The sequence below is a fragment of the Salvelinus fontinalis genome, chromosome 38 (assembly GCF_029448725.1).
Source record: "Salvelinus fontinalis isolate EN_2023a chromosome 38, ASM2944872v1, whole genome shotgun sequence".
Classification (NCBI taxonomy): domain Eukaryota; kingdom Metazoa; phylum Chordata; class Actinopteri; order Salmoniformes; family Salmonidae; genus Salvelinus; species Salvelinus fontinalis.
In genome coordinates, this window is record NC_074702.1 from 15,212,167 (window position 1) to 15,225,477 (window position 13,311).

Sequence of the window (13,311 nt, forward strand, 5' to 3'; positions counted from 1 at the left end):
AGTGTACTCAAATGGCTTTGTAGAAGAGCACAGTATATTTTGAAAGACAAATGGTTCACTCTTGGGGAATATCTTAATTTCCATCTAAATCTATGGATGTCTTGATTTCCTAGAGGATTTAGCTCCAGTAAAGTGTTTGTTCAGAAGACTAACTCTGTGTGACATCTGAGGTGGTGATGGTTGGATAATGGGATGCCCAGTGGAGAGAGAAAGAGAGAGGGATGGAAAAAGAGAGGTGGCCAGTTCTGGAGAGTGGTGTGTATGTGTGTGTAGGTTTAAACAGGTGTCAGAGCCCATTTGTCAGAGAACTATTGTTTCCTGACAGATTCACGTTCTGGCCCAGTGCACACTACTCCCTCCCTCTTTTCCTCCATCTCTGCATGACCCAGCTACGGTTGAGCAGCCACACAGATAATACAGAAAGATGAATGAATATGAATAGAGAGGGAGAGAGAGAGAAAGAGGGAGGGAGCAAGAGAGAGAGAGACAAGCACCAGCATCATTTTCATCCCCCTTAACTCACCACACACCTTAATTCCTTTTTGAAAACGTCATCCGTCTCCATAACGTACCTATAGACCAGGAAGAGCCCTATACATTTCTAGAAGTCCAATGGATAGAAGTAGGTGCTGGGTTGAACAATACATTTTCATCAGCAAACTGTTCAAATTTTTCTTAGATCTTTATATAGAGACTGGTGTTTAATCAGACACAGAGGTTTGGCAGGAAGAGGGATCAAACCTGCTACTAACAGTGTGAAAACAACAGGGTTTCAACCACATCCGCCACTCTCCTTGTCACACCTCTCTCTGTCTGTCTGGCTGGGCTGTCTGTCTGGCTGGGCTGTCTGTCTGGCTGGGCTGTCTGTCTGGCTGGGCTGTCTGTCTGGCTGGGCTGTCTGTCTGGCTGGGCTGTCTGTCTGGCTGGGCTGTCTGTCTGGCTGGGCTGTCTGTCTGGCTGGGCTGTCTGTCTGTGTCCACAGTGTCAGCTTGACTGACAGGTGCCTGGTGAAACGGCAGGCTCACTGAGGCGATAACAGCCATACAAATAGACTGGAGGAAGAATCCCTGTTCTTCTCCACTCTATTCTTTCCCTTCCTCCTGTCTTCCAGATCTGATCCTTTAACCTGTCAGTGGTTTGACGGATATGGGACAGACTGTTACCCAAACCGATGACCCAGCACTGAGCACACTGCGGTCGATATGAGCGTTGCTTGTTCATGGAACACTGCATTCTAAGTGACGATATAGGTATTTCTATGTTGAGTGGCTCCAGTCTCGGTGGAGTGGAAAAGTGCCCTAGGATTTGCCCACCTGCTCTACTGCCCACCTAACCCGCTGCCTCTCCCTCTCCCCCACTATGCTTTAATTACCCGCGGTGGGAAGCAGCTCGGGTCCTTGGAAAGGGGCGTCCTCGAGGACTGCCTGTCCAGATCGATGTGGTCACGGTTCATTTCACAGCCTGGATGGCAGTTCTGAAAGACCTCTGTCCATTTACTGACTAAAGCTGTCTGTCTGTCTGTCGCCACAGGAAGGCCTCTATCTGTCCATGTCCACAGCAAATTCCCCTGTCTGTCCATACTGAGCCTCAGTCTCAGCCAGGCCAGGTCTCTCAGCTTCTCCTCAACCCCAGATAGAGACATGGCCAGGTCTCTCCCTCACCTCCCTATGGAACACATTCACACAGCTGTCTGTGGCTCTCTGTGGGGTTCACACCTCATCTGATCTAGAGGAGGAAGTATTCTCCCTGTTGTGGAAAGGGATGTGGCAAGAGGTAGGGGGTCAGGGGTTAAAGGTCAGTGGTACTACCTACCACATGTCCAGGCAGGTGGAGTAGTCTGTGGATCCCAGGAGGACATCAGGGGGGCGGTACCACAGGGTCACCACCTCATTGGAGTAGGTGTGGCTGGGGACTGACTTAGCCCGTGCCAGACCTGCAAGAGAGAACACACACACACTGTAAGGAACAAATAGTGGGAACAGAAACACACTGTATTTGTTAACTTTATCATTGAATGCCCTCTACTGAGGCTCCATAAGATGAGAGAAAAGCTGACTGGTGCAAAGCAGAGCAGGTCTTGCCTGAGGTGCTCTTTGACATGGACCCTGGGAACCAACAGGACCAGTGCTATCAGAATACCAATCAGACTCAAAGCTACAACAGACCATCTCTATACACTACATCTAACATCAAGGGCACTGCTCCCTAAGCTGACGGTACAGTATTATGTGTGTGTGTGTGTGTGTGTGTGTGTGTGTGTGTGTGTGTGTGTGTGTGTGTGTGTGTGTGTGTGTGTGTGTATGCGTGTGCTGGCAATGCAGAGCCAGCTAGTTTTAATGAGTCTGGTGGCATTTAGCTAGCTGTCCTCCCAGGTGGTGAGACTGGTTCATTAAAGCATTTAGCTTAAACAGCCAAGACTTTCTGCCCCTTTTGCCAGCCCCCTGTGTGTGTGTGTGTGTGTGTGTGTGTGTGTGTGTGTGTGTGTGTGTGTGTGTGTGTGTGTGTGTGTGTGTGTGTGTGTGTGTGTGTGTGTGCGTGTGTGTGTGCGTGTGCGTGGGGAGGGTGATGCAGGGCAGGGAGTAGTTAACATGTCCCTATGCCAGAACAGACCCAGGCTTCCAGGAGAGAGGGAGGTTGAGCCAGGCTTCCTCACAGTCTAACACTATAATTTACAGACTAATCTGACCTGTAAACAATAGGCTGTGTCACAGAGAGGAGAGACCAATATCCCAGACACACTGAGAGCCTATCATTTACACTGTGGGTGCTGTGAGGTGTGTGTGTGTGTGTAGGGGGGACTGGGAGGTTAACGCAGGGCAGGAGCAGGGAGAAGAGATCTAATCATCATAAAAAGACCAGAATAATAGACTGATGGGGTAGTTACAGTATATGGGTTGTCTGGCTGTAGGTTCATCTGAATGATAGAGAGATGGAGAGAGAACGGCAGGGAGGGAAGGTAGATGGAGGAAAGGGATGGAGGGAAAAAGGCAGTGAGGGAAGGTAGAGGAGAGGGATGGAGGGAGAAAGGGAAGGAGGGAAGGTAGATGGAGGAAAGGGATGGAGGGAGAAAGGCAGGGAGGGAAGGTAGATGGAGGAAAGGGATGGAGGGAGAAAGGCAGGGAGGGAAGGTAGATGGAGGAAAGGGATGGAGGGAGAAAGGCAGGGAGGGGTAGATGGAGGAAAGGGATGGAGGGAGAAAGGCAGGGAGGGAAGGTAGATGGAGGAGGGATGGAGGGAGAAAGGCAGGGAGGGAAGGTAGATGGAGGAAAGGGATGGAGGGAGAAAGGCAGGGAGGGAAGGTAGATGGAGGAGTGGGATGGAGGGAGAAAGGCAGGGAGGGAAGGTAGATGGAGGAAAGGGATGGAGGGAGAAAGGCGGGGAGGGAAGGTAGATGGAGGAGAGGGATGGAGGGAGAAAGGCAGGGAGGGAAGGTTGAGGAGAGGGATGGAGGGAGAAAGGCAGGGGGGGAAGGTTGAGGAGAGGGATGGAGGGAGAAAGGCAGGGGGGAAGGTAGAGGAGATGGATGGAGGGAGAAAGACAGGGAGGGGAGGTAGATGGAGGAGTGGGATGGAGGGAGAAAGGCAGGGAGGAAAGGAAGGTAGATGGAGGAGAGGGATGGAGAAAGAAAGGCAGGGAGGGAAGGTAGATGGAGGAAAGGGATGGAGGGAGAAAGGCAGGGAGGGAAGGTAGAGGAGATGGATGGAGGGAGAAAGACAGGGAGGGGAGGTAGATGGAGGAGGGATGGAGGGAGAAAGGCAGGGAGGGAAGGTAGATGGAGGAAAGGGATGGAGGGAGAAAGGCAGGGAGGGAAGGTAGATGGAGGAGTGGGATGGAGGGAGAAAGGCAGGGAGGGAAGGTAGATGGAGGAAAGGGATGGAGGGAGAAAGGCAGGGAGGGAAGGTAGATGGAGGAGAGGGATGGAGGGAGAAAGGCAGGGAGGGAAGGTTGAGGAGAGGGATGGAGGGAGAAAGGCAGGGGGGGAAGGTTGAGGAGAGGGATGGAGGGAGAAAGGCAGGGGGGGGGAGGTAGAGGAGATGGATGGAGGGAGAAAGACAGGGAGGGGAGGTAGATGGAGGAGTGGGATGGAGGGAGAAAGGCAGGGAGGAAAGGAAGGTAGAGGGAGGAGAGGGATGGAGAGAGAAAGGCAGGGAGGGAAGGTAGATGGAGGAAAGGGATGGAGGGAGAAAGGCAGGGAGGGAAGGTAGATGGAGGAAAGGGATGGAGGGAGAAAGGCAGGGAGGGAAGGTAGAGGAGATGGATGGAGGGAGAAAGACAGGGAGGGGAGGTAGATGGAGGAGTGGGATGGAGGGAGAAAGGCAGGGAGGAAAGGAAGGTAGAGGGAGGAGAGGGATGGAGGGAGAAAGGGAGGGAGGAAAGGAAGGTAGATGGAGCAGAGGGAGGGAGGGAGAAAGGCAGGGAGGAAAGGAAGGTAGAGGGAGGAGAGGGATGGAGGGAGAAAGGCAGGGAGGGAAGGTAGATGGAGGAGTGGGATTGAGAGAGAAAGGCAAGGAGGGAAGGTAGATGGAGGAGTGGGATGGAGGGAGAAAGGCAGGGAGGAAAGGAAGGTAGATGGAGGAGAGGGATGGAGGGAGAAAGGCAGGGAGGGAGGTAGATGGAGGAGAGGGATGGAGGGAGAAAGGCAGGGAGGGAAGGTAGCTGGAGGAGAGGGATGGAGGGAAGGGGAGGGAGGGAAGGTAGAGGGAGGAGAGGGATGGAGGGAGAAAGGGAGGGATGGAAGGTAGATGGAGGAGATGGATGGAGGGAGAAAGGCAGAGAGGGAAGGTAGATGGAGGAGTGGGATGGAGGGAGAAAGGCAGGGAGGGAAGGTAGATGGAGGAGTGGGATGGAGGGAGAAAGGCAGGGAGGGGAGGTAGAGGGAGGAGAGGGATAGAGGGAGAAAGGCAGGGAGGAAAGGTAGATGGTGGAGTGGGATGGAGTGAGAAAGGCAGGGAGGAAAGGAAGGTAGAGGGAGGAGAGGGATGGAGGGAGAAAGGCAGGGAGGGAAGGTAGATGGAGGAGTGGGATGGAGGGAGAAAGGCAGGGAGGGAAGGTAGAAGGAGGAGTGGGATGGAGGGAGAAAGGCAGGGAGGGAAGGTAGAGGGAGGAGAGGGATGGAGGGAGAAAGGCAGGGAGGGAAGGTAGATGGAGGAGTGGGATGGAGGGAGAAAGGCAGTGAGGGGAGGTAGAGGGAGGAGAGGGATGGAGCGAGAAAGGCAGGGAGGGAAGGTAGAGGGAGGAGAGGGATGGAGGGAGAAAGGCAGGGAGGGAAGGTAGATGGAGGAGAGGGATTGAGAGAGAAAGGCAGGGAGGGAAGGTAGATGGAGGAGAGGGATGGAGGGAGAAAGGGAGGGAGGAAAGGAAGGTAGATGGAGCAGAGGGATGGAGGGAGAAAGGGAGGGAAGAAAGGAAGGTAGAGGGAGGAGAGGGATGGAAAGAGAAAGGCATGGAGGGAGGTAGATGGAAGAGAGGGATGGAGGGAGAAAGAGAGGGAGGGAAGGTAGACGGAGGAGAGTGATGGAGGGAAGGGGAGGGAGGGAGGGAGAAAGACAGGGAGGGAGGTAGAGGGAGGAGAGGGATGGAGAGAGAAAGGCAGGGAGGGAAGGTAGATGGAGGAGAGGGATGGAGGGAGAAAGGAAGGGAGGGAAGGTAGATGGAGGAGAGGGATGGAGGTAGAAAGGCAGGGAGGGAAGGTAGAGGGAGGAGAGGGATGGAGGGAGGGAGAAAGCAAGGGAGGGAAGGTAGATGGAGGAGAGGGATGGAGGGAGAAAGGGAGGGAGGGAAAGAAGAGGGAGGAGAGGGATGGAGGGAGAAAGGCAGGGAGGGAAGGAAGGTAGAGGGAGGAGAGGGATGGAGGGAGAAAGGGAGGGAGGAAAGGTAGATGGAGGAGAGGGATGGAGGGAGAAAGGCAGGGAGGGAAGGTCGATGGAGGAGAGGGATGGAGAGAGAAAGGCAGGGAGGGAAGGTAGATGGAGGAGAGGGATTGAGAGAGAAAGGTAGGGAGGGAAGGTAGATGGAGGAGAGGGATGGAGGGAGAAAGGGAGGGAGGAAAGGAAGGTAGATGGAGCAGAGGGATGGAGAGAGAAAGGCAGGGAGGGAGGTCGATGGAGGAGAGGGATGGAGGGAGAAAGAGAGGGAGGGAAGGTAGATGGAGGAGAGGGATGGAGGGAAGGGGAGGGAGGGAAGGTAGAGGGAGGAGAGGGATGGAGGGAAGGTAGAGGGATGGAGGGAGAAAGGGAGGGAGGGAAGTTAGAGGGAGGAGAGGGATGGAGGGAGAAAGAGAGGGAGGGAAGGTTGAGGAGAGGGAGGGAGGGAGGGAGAAAGAGAGGGAGGGAGGTAGAGGGAGGAGAGGGATGGAGGGAGAAAGGCAGGGAGGGAAGGTTGGGGAGAGGGAGGGAGGGAGAAAGAGAGGGAGGGAGGTAGATGGAGGAGAGGGATGGAGGGAGAAAGACAGGGAGGGAGGTAGAGGGAGGAGAGGGATGGAGAGAGAAAGGCAGGGAGGGAAGATAGATGGAGGAGAGGGATGGAGAGAGAAAGGGAGGGATGGAAGGTAGAGGGAGGAGAGGGATGGAGGGAGGGAGAAAGGAAGGGAGGGAAGGTAGATGGAGGAGAGGGATGGAGAGAGAAAGGCAGGGAGGGAAGGTAGATGGAGGAGAGGGATGGAGGGAGGGAGAAAGGAAGGGAGGGAAGGTAGATGGAGGAGAGGGATGGAGGAAGAAAGGAAGGGAGGGAAGGTAGATGGAGGAGAGGGATGGAGGGAGGGAGAAAGGAAGGGAGGGAGGGAAGGTAGATGGAGGAGAGGGATGGAGGGAGAAAGGGAGGGAGGAAAGGAAGGTAGAGGGAGGAGAGGGATGGAAGGAGAAAGGCAGGGAGGGAAGGTAGATGGAGGAGAGGGGTGGAGGGAGAAAGGCAGGGAGGAAAGGAAGGTAGAGGGAGGAGAGGGATGGAGGGAGAAAGGGAGGGAGGAAAGGAAGGTAGATGGAGCAGAGGGAGGGAGGGAGAAAGGCAGGGAGGAAAGGAAGGTAGAGGGAGGAGAGGGATGGAGGGAGAAAGGCAGGGAGGGAAGGTAGATGGAGGAGTGGGATTGAGAGAGAAAGGCAAGGAGGGAAGGTAGATGGAGGAGTGGGATGGAGGGAGAAAGGCAGGGAGGGAAGGTAGAGGGATGGAGGGAGAAAGGGAGGGAGGGAAGGTAGAGGGGGTAGAGGGATGGAGGGAGAAAGGGAGGGAGGGAAGGTAGATGGAGGAGAGGCAGGGAGGGAAGGTAGAGGGAGGAGAGGGATGAAGGGAGAAAGGGAGGGAGGGAAGGTAGATGGAGGAGAGGGATGGAGGGAGGGAAGGTAGAGGGATGGAGGTAGAAAGGGAGGGAGTGATAGGAAATAGTGGGGGTGTGTACTGTATTTACACTCCAGGACCTAGATGATTGGATTCCCTCTCCTCCTCTCCTCCAGCGTAGTCACAACGGTAACAGCACAAAACAGGGGGATAGATACATTGCTCTTTCTATAAAATGGTGACTGCCCGGTGGCCCTGACATTCTACATCAGAGAACACCTGAGAGACCTACTGTAGCGAGAGGCTCCATTTCAAAAGGCCTGACCCCCAGGCTTCACACACGTGCACCAACGCACGCAACCACATTCATACCTTCACACACTGACACTCCTGGCATTCAGACCACAGTTTCACACTATACAACCGGTGTGGCTCCTGGCTGGCCTTCCATTCCAGGTCGTCCCGGTATGAAGGTCACACACCCACGCACGTATACGCAAGCGCACACACACACACACACACACACACACACACACACACACACACACACACACACACACACACACACACACACACACACACACACACACACACACACACACACACACACACACACACACACACACACACACACACACACAGGTAGCCCTGGGTGTGAAGTTCAGTAGTGAATTATACATCACACTGTGTCCCCATGGCAACACCAGGGGTCAGAGAACAGAGGGCAGGAGAGGAGGAGGAAGAGAAGAGGAGGTTGAAGAGGAATACAGCCAGAGAGGAGACTGAAATGGACTCCATATCCCCCCTGGGACAAACAACACAAGCCTTCTTTTGAAGTTCACTCTGAAGTCAAATGACTTTCAGGTATCTCTGTGTAGCCTCCTCCTCATCTTCCTCCTCTTCCTCCTCCTCCTCCCCACCTCCTCGGCTGCTGTGTCTAAAGCTACCATAAATCCATGGGGAGAAAGAAACAAGATATACCAAACAAATTATAAAAAAATTAAATAAACTGCATTTATCATTACAAAAAACACTGAAAAACAATCTTGCAGATGCTGCAAATACACAACTTGTTTCCGTCATGAAATGTGTAGCCAGAATAGAAAACAGGGTCAATTAAATAATGTGTCACTCCTCTCCTGCATCATCCCAGTCTAATATATGATGATGGATGTCTGATTGCGTGATATGTAATAATACCCCCTGCTCATATCTCAAATATATATATAACAAAACTAGGTATAAAATGGCTTTAAAATATGCTATAATGCTTTGGAGGTAATTTTGCATACTTGCACGGGTTTCTGGTGGCAATAACTGATTGTGTGCGCTTGGCAGGTAATTTATGTCTGGTCTGATAGAATCTGGGTAATGTGTGACGTGTGTGTGCGTGCTGGTGTGTGTGTGTGTCAACATGGCGGTGGCATGCATACTGCTATTGCTTCTTCATGGTCTGGGATCAGGACATTAACATTTAGATTCCCCTTTGCTTATCAAACACACACACACACACATTTACGCACACATACACACTCAAACAAGCAAAACTAGTATTTAGGATCAGAAAAATGTTTTATTTCCTCTGCTAAGAAAATCCCCTGAAAGACAGTTGGCTCACATGCTGAATGAATTCATCAATCCAGACATGGGCTTTTCAACTTCCTGTGATTCTCCCCACTTCTCCTCTCATATACAGTAGTAATACCTAAAGGTATGTGGTGGATCACCTGCCACCTGCCTCTCTGTCTGTCTAGCACAGCTTGTCTCCCTGTCTATCACATCCTGTCGCTCTCTCTGTCTTTCACAGCATGCCTCCCTGTCTGTCTATCACAGCCTGCCTCCCTGTCTGTCTATCACAGCCTGCCTCTCTGTCTGTCAATCACAGCCTGCCTCTCTGTCTGTCAATCACAGCCTGCCTCTCTGTCTGTCTATCACAGCCTGCCTCTCTGTCTGTCTATCACAGCCTGCCTCTCTGTCTGTCTATCACAGCCTGCCTCTCTGTCTGTCTATCACAGCCTGCCTCTCTGTCTGTCTATCACAGCCTGCCTCTCTGTCTGTCTATCACAGCCTGCCTCTCTGTCTGTCTATCACAGCCTGCCTCTCTGTCTGTCTATCACAGCCTGCCTCTCTGTCTGTCTATCACAGCCTGCCTCTCTGTCTGTCTATCACAGCCTGCCTCTCTGTCTGTCTATCACAGCCTGCCTCTCTGTCTGTCTATCACAGCCTGTCTCTCTGTCTGTCTATCACAGCCTGTCTCTCTGTCTGTCTATCACAGCCTGTCTCTCTGTCTGTCTATCACAGCCTGTCTCTCTGTCTGTCTATCACAGCCGGTCTCTCTGTCTGTCAATCACAGCCGGTCTCTCTGTCTGTCTATCACAGCCCATTTCACCACACTAAGTGATCCCCAATGAGATAGGCAGCAAACAGCACACATCCCAGTCAGGTCATTCCCTGCATACATGCATACAGTACATGCACCGACAGACATTACATTTACATTTAAGTCATTTAGCAGACGCTCTTAACCAGAGCGACTTACCAATTGGTGCATTCACCTTAAGATATCCAGTGGAACAGCCACTTTACAATAGTGCATCTAAATATTTTAAGGGGGGGGGGGGGGGGGGGGGGGTCAGAAGGATTACTTTATCCTATCCTAGGTATTCCTTAAAGAGGTGGGTTTCAGGTGTATCAGACAGACAGACAGACAGACAGACAGACACTCCACTCCCTGTAGGGCCTGTGTGTCGGGTGTAGCTAACAGCACACGGGAAGTCCTGGTGCTCCATGAGGATTCCTCCAACGTTCCAACCAGATTCCTGCATCTCCATTGTCACATTGCTGCACTCTCCACAGATCATTATCCTCACCAGCTGTCTTCGAGCTATATCACTACAACACACACTCGCGCACACACACCAATCCCAACGTTCCGAGTGACTCAAATCGAATCCCTAGGGAAGAAACAAAACAGTGCCCTCCAGCACGCACACACACACACACACACACACACACACACACACACACACACACACACACACACACACACACACACACACACACACACACACACACACACACACACACACACACACACACACACACACACACACAACCTGACAAGGGAGGGAGGAAGATAATACAGTGTCTTCAAAGCTAACATTTTTGTGGATACAGTATAGAACAAGTAACATCATCACTGCAATGTACTGTATCTATTGGTTGATTGTTAAACCAATGGCTGTATATGTATTTGGATGGGTATTTGCAAGATGATTGTAATTTGCAGCATTGTTTTCAGGGTACCTAGGGGACACTTGTTTGTTCTGCTTCACTACAAGCTCAGCACAGAACATGTTGATAGTCTTATAATACCGCCCACAGTAGCCTGCGTCTGTTTCAAGGTGAGGCCCCCATACAGCCAGACATAATAAAGTATGATCGTGGAGGAAATGGAGGAAATGGACTTTGTGAGGCTCCTACACACAGCAGGGCAGAGAACAAAGACAATCAGAGAGAGAGAGGAGAGACCCACTTTCCCTTTTCTGCTGCCATACAATGGATACAATTAGCAGAGATGGAGTTGGCCCCGGGCCCATTGACTGGAGCAGGATTAGAGAGGAGAGAGACACCGCTCTGAGGAGAGAGAAGGGAGAGGACTCTCATAGTACACACACTGAGATATCAAATCAGATTTTATTGGTCACATACACATGGTTAGCAGATGTTAATGCAAGTGTAGCGAAATGCTTGTGCTTCTAGTTCCGACAGTGCAGTAATATCTAACAAGTAATCTAACATATTCACAACGACTACCTTATACACACAATGTAAGGGGATGGAATAAGAATATGTACATAGAAATATATGGATACGCAATGGCCGTGCGGCATAGGCAAGATGCAATAAATGATATAAAATACAGTATATACATATGAGATGAGTAATATAGGATATGTAAACATTATTAGAGTGGCATTATTTAAAGTGACTAGTGATACCTTTATTAAATCCATTTATTAAAGTGGCCAGTGATTTGAGTCTGTATGTTGGCAGCAGCCTCTCTATGTTAGCGATGGCTGTTTAACAGTCTGATGGCCTTTAGATAGAAGCTGTTTATCAGTCTCTCGGTCCCAGCTTTGATGCACCTGTACTGACCTCGCCTTCTGAATGATAGCGCGGTGAACATTGTTGGTTGGTTGTCCTTGATGATGTTTATGGCCTTCCTGTGACATCGGGTGCTGTAGGTGTCCTGGAGAGCGGGTAGTTTGTCCCCGGTGATGCGTTGTGCAGACTGCATCACCCTCTGGAGAGCTCTGCGGTTGACAGTGGTGCAGTTGCCGTACCAGGCGGTGATACAGCTCGACAGGATGCTCTCAATTGTGCATCTGTAAAAGTTTGTGAGAGTTTTAGGTGACAAGCCAAATTTCTGCAGACTCCTGAGGTTGAAGAGGCGCTGATACATCGATGTTATTGTATACGTCGATGTTATTGTATACGTCGATGTTATTGTCTGAGACTACGCGGAACATATCCCAGTACACGTAATTGAAGTAATCTTGAAGCGTGGAATCTGATTGGTCAGACCAGCATTGGCTAGACCTAGGCATGGGCACTTCCTGTTTTAGTTTCTGCCTATAGGAGGGGAGCAACAAGATGGAGTCATCGTCAGATTTACCAAAGGGAGGGCAGGGGAGGGCCTTGTATGCATCACAGAAGTTAGAGTAGCAGTGGTCCAGTATTTTGCTCGAGCGTGTACAGCAATCAATGTGCTGGTAGAATTTCGGTAGCCTTGCTCTCAAAATAGCTTTGTTAAAATCCCCAGCTACAATAAATGCAGCCTCAGGATATATGGTTTGCAGTTTACATAGAGTCCAGGGAAGTTCTTTCAGGGCCGTCGAGGTATCTGCTTGGGGGAACATACACAGCTGTGATAATAATCGAAGAGAGTTCTCTTGGGAGATAATCCGGTCAGCATTTGATTGTAAGGAATTCTAGGTCAGGTGAACAAAAATACTTGAGTTCCTGCATTTTGTTATGATTACACCATGAGTCGTTAATAATGAGGCATACACCCCCGCCTTTCTTCTTACCAGAGAGGTGTTTTTTTCTGTCAGCGAAACGCATGAAGAAACCCGGTAGCTGTACCGACTCTGACAGCATATCCTGAGTGAGCCATGTTTCCGTGAAACAGAGAATGTTACAATCTCTGTTGTCTCTCTGGAAGGCAACCCTTGCCCTAATTTCGTCCACTTTGTTGTCTAGAGACTGGAAATTGGCGAGTAATATGCTCGGAAGCGGTGGATGGTGTGCTCGCCTTCTAACCAGGAGGCCGCTCCGTCTGCCTCTCCTGCGGCGACGACGTTGTTTTGGGTCGGCCTCTGGGATTGGAACCAATGTCCAAGGTGGACGTCCGAAAGTCGTGAGTAAGTTGACATCGCTTTTATATCCAATAGTTCTTCCCGGCTGTATGTAATAGCACTTAAGATTTTCTGAGATAACAAATTAAGAAATAATACAGGAAAAAACAAATTACTGCATAGTTTCCTAAGGACGTGAAGCGAGGCGACCATCTCTGCCGGCGCCATCTTGCATCATATCCACAGCTGTATGACTGGGAATGATCCACGCCACACGAGACACACCCCGTTGAGAGATTGTAGACACTCACACACACCCCAACACACACAAACACACACGCAGACACACGTACGGGAGCACACACATACAGATGATCACACACAAACATTTGCAATTCAGTCTCACACAAAGAAACGATGTCTTAGTTAAGACTCTCTTCTTTGATGATAGTCAAGCATGAAAACACAAATGTCTATTGCATACACTTGACAAACATGCTATAAACCAATACACACTTGACACACTACAGTAACACACACTTGTGACAGTTCAAGCCGTGCAGGTGTGTGTGTCTGTGGCCCTTGTGAGAGTTAAGTGTCGTAGTGACCCCAGTGAGGGTGTGTGTAGTGAAGTACAGTGTGTGTGTGTGTGTGTGTGTGTGTGTGTGTGTGTGTGTGTGTG

At 51.0% G+C, this 13,311-nt stretch overlaps 1 protein-coding gene across 2 annotated transcripts in view; it reads right to left on the reverse strand.

Annotated features, from left to right (window-relative positions):
• Positions 1–13,311, reverse strand: part of LOC129837428 (cyclin-dependent kinase 14-like) — a 208,231-nt gene that overhangs the window by 96,358 nt on the left and 98,562 nt on the right. For both annotated transcript variants that reach the window (XM_055903578.1, XM_055903579.1), the window contains one exon: positions 1,813–1,933. In XM_055903578.1, the coding sequence (XP_055759553.1) occupies positions 1,813–1,933 (121 nt within the window). The remainder of the gene's footprint in view (positions 1–1,812; positions 1,934–13,311) is intronic.